The following is a 13,591-nucleotide window of genomic DNA, read 5'->3' as shown; positions in this document are numbered from 1 at the left end:
GACATTTTAACTTTGTTACCAATTCCTCCCGGACAGCTATATAGAGACGCAAAAGCCGGACATGTCCGGGGAAATACGGACGGATGGTAACCCTAGTGGAGCCCCCCTTTGGGGAGGCTAGTCCCCGACTCGAACCCTTCTGCCTGCGTTCCCCAGCCCCCCCCCGGCAGCCAGAGCAGTTGGCCAAGGCCCCAAGACCACCCCGCCACACACACACACCTGCCCGGAGGAGCCCTTGGCCAGCTGCAGCCGCAACCGTACCTATCCTCCCCTCCCCAGACCCAAGCCACCCAGACATGTTTTTCATTATTATTTGGACTTCTATTATGTCAAAGCATTTTTAAATTTACTTCAAAATTGTTATACAGACAACCACTTTTACCAAAAAAGCTAAAGAAACAATAATAAAAAAACAACAAGGAGTCTGGTGGCACCTTAAAGACTAACAGATTTATTTGGGCATAAGCTTTCGTGAGTAAAAACCTCACTTCTTCGGATGCAACACGAAAAAGCTTATGCCCAAATAAATCTGTTAGTCTTTAAGGTGCCACCAGACTCCTTGTTGTTTTTGTAGATACAGACTAACACGGCTACCCCCTGATACTTGACACAATAATAAAAAAGACAGGAACATGCAAAGCACCTTATTTGTGTTTCTATTCTGTTAGGTCCAGTAAAGAATAGAGATAATTGTGCATGATTTTTATTATTGAGTCTGCAAAAAAACCCCAAACCTTACATAAATAAACTACAATGATTTGGATGTATATACTGTATGTGCATATTACTTTATTAACTTTAGGAAAAATCAATAATTTTAGGGAAAAGTGTCAGTGCGGCCAGCAGCAAGAGCTGGTGGCCGCACTCTGATGCCACCAAAAATTTTGTTGTGAGAACCGCTGCACTAGACTTCCCCTTCCTGCCAGGAACATCCTGTTATCATTCCATTTCTCGGGGCTGCTCCTTACTTTCACATTCCCCTCCCTATTGCTGGCTGGCTGCAGGGGGGAGGAGTACGTTCAGCTGCTGATTACAATCTGCCCGGACAGACAGTTTCTGCCACAGCAACAGAACTGGGTGCCCTCCATTGCAAAAGCTCCTTGTGGATTGACTCTGATTCTCAGGAGGTCCTAGGGAGCCTTTCACCGCGGAGCAGAGCCTGGCACATCCCTGCGGTTAGGTAGGTGGAGGAGCTCGGAGACTGAGTGTGGCACTGAGGGTGCAGGGGCCCTGTCCCGAGATGCTAGTTCCTGGTCTATCCTTGCTCCTCTCTGGGTGAGACCAACCCCTGGTCTGGAGAGCCAGAGCAACCCTCCCACCCCCAACTCCAGCCCAGAATGGGGGCTGGGAGTTGGGGCAGCAGCTCTGCAACAGGGACTCTGTCCCCTCTGTGCCCCATGGTGGTGGTCTGTAGTAGTAGCATCAAATGATTCAGAGGGGCTGCTGCCAGCACTCCAGGGGAAGATTGGAGAAGTGTCTGAGCTGGGAGTCTTACCATTAGTTAAACTACTGCAGCTCTGTGGGTAGACCAGGCCTCATTTCGCTTGTGCATATTACAAAGTTTAATCATGGCCTAACCCAGCTGGGAGCACACTTTCCTCTCAGACTGAGCCCAGGCGGTCATGATGGGTGGTTGTTCCCAAGCCGTGAGCGTGATGGTGCAATCTTATTTATGGTACATGATCACGTGCTATTTATTCCACAGGACCCCCTGCCTCATCCGGCACACAAAGAGGATGAAGTTCAGGCTGTTCGTACAACCCAGCATTTCCTAACCCTGAGTACTCAACTTTGGAACCTAAATAAAGTTCTTTTCATGTGTTTTTTGTAAGTATTATTATTTGTATTGAAGTAGCACTATGAGGAGCCCCTGTCATGGACCAGGACCATGCTGTGCTAGGGGCTGTGTAAACAGTAAACAAAAGAAGAATAAAGAGGAAGTGAAAATGGTCAAGACCACAAGGCCTTTTGCCTGTCCTCTGTGGCTAAATTTAAGGTTCAGTGCCTGGTTTTCCTAAAGGGGCCAAATCGTCACCTCTTGCAGGAATACCCGTCAGGGAAGACAAATGGTTCAGGATCGTCCTCCCGGTGCTCCCTATAAGACTTACTAATAAATTCAGCGGGTGACCTACCACCTTGTCAGGACCCCCGGCAAGCAGCCCAACATTCCCCTGAGATCTCACATGCTCATCACTGTGATGAGACACAAAACAAAATTGATGGATTGGCTCTGGGGGAGGGACCTAAATGCACCCCACTCTGCAAGAGGTTCAGGGAGGGGCCTGTCATACTGAGTGGGGCCAGGGAGCTTGGGTTATGTGGGGGAATGGGCCAGGGTGGTCAGAGAGGGGCCTGTCTGTTCTGAGCAAGAGCAGGGACCTGGGGTTATGGGTTGGCTCTCATTCTTCCATCACACAGAAAAATCCATGTTGGATCCTTTGCTGCAGGCTGCCTGGAGAGCCGATGTTCCTACAGGCCCTACAAGTGAGCGACAGGGTTTATTCCTGAGTTGGAATTGCAGTCGTTCCAAGGACAGACAATGGCTGCTGAGCTGGGTGCAAGTGCAGCTTTGGGTTTCCAGCTCCAGGCACCACTACAGCAGGGAATGCAGCCCCCAGTGAAAATGGAAGAGCAGAACCCAGTCAGCCCCAAGCCAGGGGAGAGAGCGGAAGGGGCAGAAAAAGCCCTTTGTGTCATCCAGGCTGGTACCATTGGGGGGCTACTGAGATGGGCAGCACCACGATGGGTCAAGCAGGAGCCACAGAAAGAGCCAGCCACCCTCCGTGGGGATGACACCCACATAGAGACGCGGCGTCGGCGCTTCAGGCAGTTCCACTACCAGGAGGCCAAGAGGCCCCAGGAGGCTTACAGCCACCTCCAGGAGCTCTGCAATGGCTGGCTGGAGCCGCAGAGCCGCACCAAGGAGCAGATCCTGGAGCTGCTGATCCTGGAGCAGTTACTAACCATACTGCCAGAGGAAATGCAGAGCTGGGTCTGGGAACGTGGCCCTGAAACCTGTGCCCAGGCGGTGGCCCTGGCAGAGGGGTTCCAGCTGAGGGAGCCAGAGTTTGAGGGGCCAGGGCTACAGGTGAGAGCATTTAACCCTGATTATTCCACTGAGGGGATGGGGGGTGGGAGACAGACTATGCTACATCTGTGTATGAACCAGGACCATGGGGCTCACTTCTGTGGTCCCTGTTGCCCCTGTGTTGCCAGCCCAGCCCCATGGGAGCTGCTAAGCATGCAGTAGCAGAGCCAGGACTATTGGCCACTCATCCCCATTAGCCCCTGCAGCACTTCTTGTCAATCCCTGGGTTTGTGGGTGGATCTGTGCTCCCCTCCCCTGTCGCTGTGTCCTTGGGGGACATTCCCTGGTGTCTCCCCTCTCAGACCCCACTCTCCACAGCAGGCCCCAGGCCCTGGCTCTCTCATTACATGTTTGATTCATACCCAGGTCATGGTGCGTGTAAAGGTTGAGGAAGTGGCCTCAGAAGAAAAAGCGTCCCCTGGGGCACTATGGGAATCTGCTGGCTCCAGACTAGAGCAGCCACAGCCCCATCCCGGGTGTGCATCCCAGGACGGGGGATGGAATGAAGCTTCAGGATTCCTGTACAAGCTGCCTCATATCCCCAAAGAGGAGCACCAGCCCCTCCAGGAAATAGGTAATAAGTTGGGTCCAGGGCATGGTGGGCTATGGGTCACTGATGGGGAGGCAGAAAGGGGAAGGCCCAGGGCAGAGCATGTTTGAGGAATGGGGTTGCTGGCTCGCTCAGGGGAGAGCAATGGCTCCTTGCAGCCCTCCCCATTCCCCTCAACAAGCTCCCTGGATGCCGCTCTCCCATCCCCCTCTATTTTAGAGACTGTCTGCAGCCCCATGTCTGGGGCCATCTGAACCCCCCAATCCCATGCTGAGGGTTCTGTGTGCCCCCCTAGAGTCTTCTTCCCCTCATGCCATGGGATCTGTGCCTCCTGCATCTTCCTTCCTTTTCTCTCTGAGACCCCCATTCCCTTTATTTATTTATTTCTTTTTGGTCTGGGAAAGAAGTCATTCAGGGTGTCAGCATTTTGAACTGTACTGGGAGGATGGGCAGAGCTGAGGGGCCTGCTCTGCAGAATACTTGTGCGGGAGGGGGAGGGGTTTATGCTGACCAGAGTGTTAGTGACTGTAGGTTCTTTCAACTATTAATAGTTACAGGGGTGGCTTGAAGCTCTGCCAACCAGATGCCAGGGGCTGAGGGCTAATATGATCCGTGGATGTATAAATGGGAGTAACAAGTAGGAGCAGGGAATGGTGAGACGGATGCTGGTATACAGCGGCCAGATCTGATGTTCACATTGGAAAAAGAATGTTGACAAATTGGAGAGAGCGTAGAGAAGAGCCACAAAAGTTATTCAAAAAGCCACAAGTACTCCTCGTTCTTTTTGCTGATACAGACTAACACGGCTACCCCTCTGAAAAGTTATTCAAAATGCCTGACCGTGAGAGCTCAGTGTTTAACTTATAGAGGGAGTCCTTGGACTTACAATGCCCAATTTTTGTCGGACGCCACTTATGACGCTTTTCAATTGACTGCCCGTTTCGCCCCTACAACACTTGTTTCGCCCTTACGTTGCATAAAGTTCTCTTGAAATCACTTCCTGGTTGCTGTTATACAGTACTGGTGTGGAGCTGGAAGGGGTCACTTCTGATTGGCTTTGAGGCAGCAGGGTAGCTTGTGGCTTGGCAGGGTTGCCGCTTGTTTTTGATTGGCTCCTGGCCCCGGGCTCAGTCAATCACTGGTGATTGGCTGAGGCTCAGCATGTGTGCCGATCTCCCTGGCTTTCTGAGCCTGTGTTGCGGGTTTTCTGGGTCAAAGCATATGTGAATTTATATGTTTATTTTAATGCTGTTTACAAAATACAGCCTACAGTAAATACATTGATGTTGCAACATTAGTCATCTATAATTCATTTAGTACAAACATTTGGGTTATTGTGGTGAAAATAGTGTATCAAGCCTTGGTTCAGAAACCAATCTCCCCTTTATACCATTGATTCCTATGGGAAAAACGGTTTCGACTTGCAATGCAATTTTGAGGAACGAATTGTGTCGTAAGTCCGAGGACTCCCTGTATAAAAGAAGATTGAGGGGTGACTTGATTAAAGTGTGCAAGTACCTTCTTGGGAAGAAAATACTGGGTTCTAAAGAGCTCTTTAATGTAGCAGAGAATGGCAGAACAAGAGCCAATGGCTGGAAGGTGAACCCTGGCAAATTCTAATTAGAAATAAGGCACAAATTCTTAACAGTGAGGATGATTAACCATTGGAACAAACTCCCAATGGAAGAGATGGAGTCTCCCTCTCTCGATGTCTTCAAATCCAGAGGGACCCCTTTCTGGAAGATGCTTTAGTCAAACACAAGTTATTGTGTTGAGAATGGGGTAACTGGGTGAAATGTAATGGCCAGGAGGTCAGACTAGATGTATCCTGTGAGAGGGGTGGGTCACAATGAGGCCTGGTGCCACCAGACGTATCAGGCCCCTCGCAGGGCTAGTGGGGAGTTAATTAACTCATGTGCACGTTGGGGAGGGTGGGGGAAACTCAGAGAGGGCAGCTGCTTTCCCAGAAGGTGTTCTCTCTGGTAGGGCATCTGGTTTGTTGAGGGAGAAGCAGGATGAGAGGTGTAGGGGTAGGGAGGGAGGGTGAGCTTGTGGCAGCTTTGCTGGGGGGCAAGTGTCTCTGGAAGGTTTGCGGGGGGGTGTCAGATATTTCCTGGGCCATTTCCTGCATCCCTGGCTCAGTGTCACCCCCCAGCAGGCGTCATCCCATCAGGGTGCATGTTACTCATGCACCCTCCCATTCTCAATGACCCTTTTTCTCACCTGAGGAGACTGAGACAGAACCAGCCCCCCCTGGGGGAGGGTTTGGGGGACCTAAACCTTGATCCCCAGCCCTGTTGGTGGGGTGAGCAGGCAAGGAGCCCTTTGTGGTTCCCCTGCCCCAAACTCCTTCTCCTGCTCAGGGAATTAATCCCACCTTCTTCTCTTGTTCCAGCCGATGGCAAGGCCAGTGGTGATGACAAAGGCGAAACATGTCACTCAGGAGAGCAACCAAAACACAAGACAAAGAATGGGCAGCATTGCCCTGGGGAACACAACCCGGCAGAACAAGCTCATAAGCGCACCAAGAGTGGGAAGGGCATCAGTGTCGGCTCTGCCCTTATTACACCACAAAGAGTCCACGCGAGCAAGAAACGCTGGACCTGTGATGAGTGTGGGAAAAGACTTGGCGACAGCTCGGCTCTCACAAAACACCGGAGGATGCACGCCGGCCAGAAACCTTTTGTCTGCACTGCCTGTGGTAGGAGCTTCAGCCAGAGCTCGGTCCTCATGATGCACCAGAGAACTCACACCGGGGAGAGACCTTACATCTGCACCGAGTGTGGGCGACGCTTCAGCGACAGCTCCAACCTCACTCGGCACCAGAGACCCTATATCTGCACCGTCTGCGGGAGACGCTTCAGCCAGAGCTCACATCTCACGAGACATCAGAGGACCCACACGTCTCATAACCATGGGCACAGCTACACAGCAGGTCCTGAGCAGCCACTGCCCCAGAGCAGCCCCATGGCAGGGGGTCTTGTGGCCTAGCATGTGTCAGGTATCTGGGCCTCTGCCCTGGTCTCACAGATATAGAATGGGAAAGGGTTGGGGAGAAGTTTAGGGAGCACTTTCCTGGGGTGACTGAATGCTGCGAGGAGGGATTGTGATGGGTGATCACAGTGAAAAGCAGATATGGTCTTGCATACTAAGAGGTTGGGGCGAGGGTAAGCTGGGAATCAGGACTCCTGGGTTCTGTTCCCAGCTCCCGGAGAAGTGTGACATCTAGAGTTGGAGCAGGACTGTCAGTTGGGAGATCCTAAGGTCTGTTTTTGAGGCTACAGATATGTTTTCTCCCCATATCCACACCCTCTATTTGTAAAAGGCTTTTGGCTCCCTCGGTGAAAACACTGTTAAGTAGTGAAAAGTAAACAGGGGCTCAAGGACAGGGATGCATTTGCAGCCAATAGGTGGCTTGATACAGAGGTGATGACTCAAGATGGGAGGAGAAGTGCCTGAGATCAACAGAGAATTGAAGTCCATTTCTAATTGAGCACCCCATGGGTTTGGGGATCCAGCAGGGCAGAAGGGTTCAACGCCCCACAGCTCTCTCCATCTCACCCGCAGGTGCTGAGCAGCTAGATCTAAAGGAACATCCCTGGGCTGTAAATATAGACTTCCAGGCCCTGAACTCCCCTATGTCTTGCACTTGGCCCAGCAGGCTCCTTTCTGCTTGTTTGGGCTTTAGGGGTAGCAGTATCATGTGTTTTCCTTTTGCCTGGCTGCTGGGAACCTGCCTTGGAACCCTGAATTCCCTGTAAACAAGGCCCCAAATCAGGGGTTCATTCTATTCCAGACACTCCCTTGCAGGTGTTTGTGCTTCGGCTGCTGGGAGGGAGCAGCCAGAGCAGTGAAAATGCAAATGCTGCTTTAACTGGTAGGAGCTCCCTTGTCTCTTCTAAAGCTTCTTCCCCAGCTCCCAGCCTGGAGCTCCCCACAGCTTTACATTGCATCTGCCCCATTTCTATCCTCACTTGGGACTCTGCTACCCTGCAGCTCCCAGGCCATATCTACACTACAGTGGCACAGTAACATAGTAGACACTTCCTACATCGACAGAATGGGTTTTTCCATCAATATTTATCCACCTCTCCGAGTGGCAGTAGCTAGTGCGATGGAAGAATTGATCTAACACTGGAGGTTAGATTAATCTAACTACATCACACAAGGCACAGTTTTTTTCACGGCCTTCAGTGATGTATCTAGGTCAATCACATTTTTTAGGTGTAGATCAGATCTTAGTCACGAGGACCCATTACATCTTGGCTTTGTCCTGGTAACTGCTAAACGCTGCACTGTAGCCTAGTCCTAACCGTATCCATGTAACAGGGTTACAATCTCGGCCCAGCCAAGGTCACAAGGACATGGCTCTTCTCTGCACTGGAACATTGACCCATGCTGTAACCAGGTTCTTATGAAAGTGTTGATGGGTCTGGGATATGTGAATAGTGAGAGGGAAATGCTGAGATTGCTAGTTGTGCTGCCTTGGGGAAATGAGACTCTGAAGCTCTGAGAGCAAAGGGCCAATGTGTCATACTCTCCACACGGGGCCAGAGCAAAGATCCTGATGTGCTGCAGCCCACGGTCCCCATAGGGAAGCTGCACTGGCCAACAACAAATCATGTGGGGGAAAGAAACGAAAAGCCAAGGCAGAGCCAGGGACACAGCAACTGGCTGTGGGATGGAGGCAGCTGGAGCCAATGAGCCTGGGGCCAACAAGGCTCATAAGAATGGCCAAACTGGGTCAGACCAGAGGTTCATCTCCCCCAGTATCTTGTCTTCCAACAGTGGCTAATGCCAGGTGCTTCAGAGGGAGTGAACAGAACAGGTAATCATCAAGTGATCATTTCCTGTAGCCCTTTCCCAGCTTCTGGCAAACAGGCTACAGCCACCATCCCTGCCCATCCTGGCCAACAGTCATTGATGGACCTGTCCTTCATGAATTTATAAAGTTATTTTTTGAACCCTGTTATAGTCTCGGCTTTCACAACACCCTCTGGCAAAGAGTTTCACAAGTCGACTGTGCGCTGGGTGAAGAAATACTGACTTTTTGTTTGTTTGAAACCTGCTGCGTATGAATTTAATTTGGTGATCCCTAGTTCTTGTGTTATAAGAAGGAGTAAATAACACATTCTTATTTACTTTCTCCTCACCAGTCATGATTTTACAGACTTCTATCATATCTCCTCCCCCCCCCCTTAGTCATCTCTTTTCTAGGGTGAATAGTCCCGGTCTTATTAACTTCTCCTCCTATGAAAGCTGTTTCATACCCCTAAATGTTATGTTGACCTTTTCTGTACTTCTTCCAATTCCAATATATCTTTTGGAGATGGGACTACCAGAGAGAGAGAGCCATCATGAAGAATCCCCTAGCTACCACCTGAGCTGGAACAAGAGCTGTACCAGGGGAAACAATTGTGCCCAGGCCTGGAAGGTGTCCAGTCTGAGGAAAAAACTTACTGAAGCATCTCTGAGGGTGAAATTATCTGTATTCAGTTTGATTAGACATAGATTTGCGCATTTTATTTTGTTTTGTTTTGTAACTTACTTTGTTCTGTCAGTTACTACTTGGAACCACTTAAATCCTACTTTCTGTATTTATTAAAATCACTTTTTACTTATTAATTAACTCCGAGTATGTATTAATACCTGGGGGAGCAAACAACTGTGCATATCTCTCATTCAGTGTTCTAGAGGGCGAACAATTTATGAGTTTACCCTGCATAAGCTTTATACAGGGTAAAACAGATTTATTTGAGTTTAGACCCCATTGGGAGTTGGGCATTTGAGTGCTAAAGACAGGAACACTTCTGTTAGCTGCCTTCAGGTAAACCTGCAGCTTTGGGGCACGTAATTCAGACCCTGGGTCTGTGTTGGAGCAGACGGGAGTGTCTGGCTCAGCAAGACAGGGTGCTGGAGTCCTGAGCTGGCAGGTAAAGCAGAGGGATAGAAGTAGTCTTGGCACATCGGGTGGCAGCTCCCAAGGGGGTTTCTGTGATCCAACCCATCACAACCTCCTCTAATGAGACCTTGCTCTGAGACAGTTCCTCAGATTTGTCACCTAAAAAGAATGGCTCAGGTTTGGGAATCTCCCTCCCATCCTCAGCCGTGAAGACAGATGCAAAGAATTCATTTAGTTTCTCCTCAATGGCCTTATCGTCCCTGGGTGCTCCTTTAGCATCTCGATCGTCCAGTGGCCCCACCGGATGTTTAGCTGGCTTCCTGCTTCCAATGTACTTTAAAAAATTTTGCTATTACTTTTTGAGTCTGGCTAGCTGTTCTTTAAATTCTTTTTTGGCCTTCCTAATTATATTTTTACACTTCATTTGCCAGACTTTATGCTCCTTTCTCTTTTCCTCAATAGGATTTAACTTCCACTTTTTAAAGGATGCCTTTTTGCCTCTCCCTGTCCAAGAGAAGGAACATCCTGCAGCCCAGCCAGTGAGTTGAGCAGCAATGGACTCTGAGGCCACGGCTGGACCAGTTTTAATCCCTGTTCAATGAAGCTCCTTGGTTTTTAATTGTGGGGCTGTTAATCATGGGGCCATTGATCAAGTTGAGTTATTTGCTGATAATGTCCCTGGGTGTCTGATATGTCGTGGGGGAGCAGGGATGGGTGTCGCCATCTGTGACAGAATTGGGGGATAAAAGGGCCTTTCAGCAGTAGCGGGGGGGGGGGGAGGAACTGCCCCCTGTTGCCCTTATCAAGGGGGGGTTTCTCCCCCCAGAGCTGCTTCCAGAATCACCCCCACCTGCTCCAATAGAGACAGGACAGACAGACCTGAATAACCCCCACTCTCCCCCGCCCCACCAGAGACTGAGGGGAGTAAAGTACTGCCTGGCCAGGGCTGTTCAGCCACCTGCCCCTGGGCCAACTGCCATAACTGCCACTGTGGAAGGACCCATTCTCACTGGTGGAACAGGGGGCAGCATGTTTGACACAATTCCCAAATCTGGTGCTTTAGTAAAAATTCCTCCTTCATTAAGAGAGCAGAAAAAAATAAAAGGTTTTCAGTGACCAGGCAACAAAAATGAAACTTCAAATCTGAGCCTTTGTTGCCCCCTCCCTCTCCAATACTGAAGTGGTTTGTCCCATCAGCTGGGTGTTTTGGGGCCTTTTTTCCCCCCCACCACTGGGAGAAACCATTTCCCTGTGTGGGGGTTGTTAAAATATCTGGGGAGCTTGTTTAATTTGGGATTTTTTTCCTGTCAGGAATTTTAAAATACAACCCCTCCCCTCACAGTATTAGCTCCTTTTCAATCGGGGGGGGGATAAAAATCTTGAGTTTGAGGATAATTTCCCTTCCCCCCCCCCCACTTGAGAATGGTTTTTCCAAGCCCAGAACTGCAGTTGGTTGTTTCTCTTCCCCTCAGGCAGGCAGGAGGAGGGGCAGTAGACACAGCTCTGTGCCTGCCCTCTGCAGTGGCTCCCTCTGGGTCAGGGCTGGGCAGCTCTGGGGCATAAATTCCTCCCCACACACACTAGGGAAAGGAGAGACTGTTTGGGGCTGGGGTCTGAGTAGCGCAGCAAGGGGCAGATCCCAGGGACTGGAGCTAGGGTGACCAGATGTCCCGATTTTATAGGGACAGTCCTGATATTTGGGTCTTTTTCTTATATAGGTTCCTATTACCCCCCACCCCCGTCCCGATTTTTTCACATTTGCTATCTGGTCACCCTAGCTGGAGTGCTCGTGCTACCACACCGAGGAGGGGGCTACACTGGAGATTGGCACCAAAGGGCTGGGCTCAAACATGCCCCAGTTTAGCCCTTTCCCTTTGGCCTGTGGCTGGGGCAGTCTTGTCTTTATAGGGGCAGGTCTGGTTATCTCCCCTTGGCTGTTAGCAACTCACTCCCTGCTGATGTCTAAACTCTCCCTTGGCCATGGGCTCTTTTGTGGGCTCCCCCAGCTGTGACGGGCTCATCACGCGGCCCCGAGGAGTGAGGGGAGAGTTCAGTCTCCGCGGCCCATTCAGCCCCCTGGATTCTCTACTGAACCCAGCAATGGGCTATTAGTGCTGATGGGTTTGGGAGGGGACAGGGATACCTGCCCATTAGCAAATGGATGGACCCCCACCAAGTCATTCATAGCCTCACACACAATCAAATTACATTGGGTGCTGCTGACCAGGCCGGGGTTGAAGTTGAATTGATGCCACAGAGGTGAAAGGCTCTGTATCCCATCCAGCTGAGGCATCCAGCCCATCTCCATCATCTTACTCCTTGCCACACATTTACTCACCGATATATTTACTCCTCAGTAATTTAAGCTGGGAGTTTCATATTTTATCCTAGTTTCTGCATAGGATTCTTCTGGGCTGGAGCCTGCTGAACCAGTTTTTGCATCTCAGAATTTTTTTTATTCAGAAGTCACTCACCCAGGCCAGAAACAGCCCCAACAGGCAGGACAGCATCTGCCTCAAGCACAGCAAGTGCCCTCCCCCATGAGAGCAGTGCTGAGTGATCTATGAACAAGGACCCTGTGACGGATGCTGCAGGAGCGTTTAGAGCGGAACCAAAGCAAGGGGTTGGAAATATCCCAAATACAGGGAATTCACTGGGTCAGTAAAAGCTCCATGGCAGGGAGGGAAGGGGCCACTAAGGAACAAATCCCATCTCTGAGCTGCTCATAGGCGCAAACTTTTAGGGGAAAGTGTCAGGCCCCCACAGAGAAATGCAATCTATGCCAATTATCTGTGGATCTGGGAAGTTTCAATTTTGCTCGGCATGAATAGGCCATAAATTCTCCATCAGACACACATATTCCATTAGGAAGACACGATCCTGTGATGGAATGCTCTGGGAGGACAGTATACATCTGACTCAGGATTTTTATCCTCCAGATTGAAAAGGAGCTAATGTTGTGAGGGGAGGGATTTTATTTTAAAATTCCTAACAGGAAAAAATCCCAAATTAAACAAGCTCCCCAGATATTTTAACAACCCCCACACAGGGAAATGGTTTCTCCCAGTGGCAGAAAAAAAAGCATCAAAACGCCCAGCTGATGGGACAAACCACTTCAGTATTGGGGAGGGAGAGGGCAACAGGCTCAGATTTGAAGTTTCATTTTTGTTGCCTGGTCACTGAAAACCTTTTTTTTTTTTTCTGCTCTCTTAATGAAAGGGGGATTTTTACTAAAGCACCAGATTTGAGAATTGTGTCAAACATGCCGCCCCCTGTTCCACCAGTGAGAATGGGTCCTTCCACAGTGGCAGTTATGGCAGTTGGCCCAGGGGCAGGTGGCTGAACAGCCCTGGCCAGGCAGTACTTTACTCCCCTCAGTCTCTGGTGGGGTAGGGGAGGGTGGGGGGTTATTTAGGTCTGTCTGTCCTGTCTCTATTGGGGCAGGTGGGAGTGATTCTGGAAGCAGCTCTGGGGGAAGAAACCCCCCCTTCATAAGGGCAACAGGGGACAGTCCCGTCCCCCCCCAGCTACTGCTGAAAAGCCCCTTTATCCCCCAATTCTGTCACAGAAAGTCACAGATGGAGACACCCATCCCTGCTTCCCCCATGAGCCATCAGACATCCTGGGACATTATTAGCAAATAACTCAACTTGATCAACGGCCCCATGATTAAAGGCCCCACAATTAAAAACTAAGGAGCTTCATTGGACAGGGGTTTAAACTGGTCCTGCCATGGCCTCAGGGACCATCACTGCTCGGCTCACTGGTTGGGCTGCAGGATGTTCCTTCTTTTGGACAGGGAGAGGCAAAAAGGCATCCTTTAAAAAGTGGAAGTTAAATCCTATTGAGTTTACAGCAGAATCTCAGCTTTGATTAAAAGAAAACTCTTATCTGTTATTTTTACAGAGGCCACAGAGTGTGCTTATTCACCTAGAAAGGAGAGAAATTCCTGGTCTCCATAGGACACTCCTCAAATAAGGAGACAAGGTCCTTGCCCCCAAAGAGTTTACAATCTACACCAGGGGTAGGCAACCTATGGCATGCATGCCAA

At 50.1% G+C, this 13,591-nt stretch overlaps 1 protein-coding gene across 2 annotated transcripts; it reads left to right on the top strand.

Moving 5' to 3' along the window:
- Positions 1 to 696: 696 nt before the first annotated feature.
- Positions 697 to 9,267, top strand: LOC101938908 (zinc finger and SCAN domain-containing protein 23-like). Of its 2 annotated transcripts, none has more exons than XM_005315017.5 (5): positions 697 to 1,180; positions 1,706 to 1,827; positions 2,448 to 3,088; positions 3,455 to 3,662; positions 6,034 to 9,267. In XM_005315017.5, exons 3-5 carry the CDS (start codon positions 2,540 to 2,542, stop codon positions 6,627 to 6,629), a joined length of 1,353 nt encoding a protein of 450 aa, XP_005315074.2. In that variant the 5' UTR covers positions 697 to 1,180; positions 1,706 to 1,827; positions 2,448 to 2,539; the 3' UTR covers positions 6,630 to 9,267. The 2 variants fall into 2 exon arrangements, with proteins under 2 accessions (XP_005315074.2, XP_042702149.2); XM_042846215.2 differs by having other exon boundaries at positions 701 to 1,180; positions 2,419 to 3,088.
- The last annotated feature ends 4,324 nt before the right edge of the window (positions 9,268 to 13,591 follow it).

Source organism: Chrysemys picta, chromosome 4 (assembly GCF_011386835.1).
Source record: "Chrysemys picta bellii isolate R12L10 chromosome 4, ASM1138683v2, whole genome shotgun sequence".
NCBI lineage: Eukaryota > Metazoa > Chordata > Testudines > Emydidae > Chrysemys > Chrysemys picta.
Note: the sequence above shows the minus strand (reverse complement) of the source record. Positions and strands in the feature narration are given on the sequence as shown.

Excerpts from the sequence above, each read along its gene's own strand:
- LOC101938908 (XM_005315017.5), top strand. The coding sequence starts at position 2,540 with ATGGCTGCTGAGCTGGGTGCAAGTGCAGCTTTGGGTTTCCAGCTCCAG. Across the intron at positions 3,089-3,454 it reads TTGAGGGGCCAGGGCTACAG|GTCATGGTGCGTGTAAAGGT; the intron begins GTGAGAGCATTT and ends ATTCATACCCAG. Across the intron at positions 3,663-6,033 it reads CCAGCCCCTCCAGGAAATAG|CCGATGGCAAGGCCAGTGGT; the intron begins GTAATAAGTTGG and ends CTCTTGTTCCAG.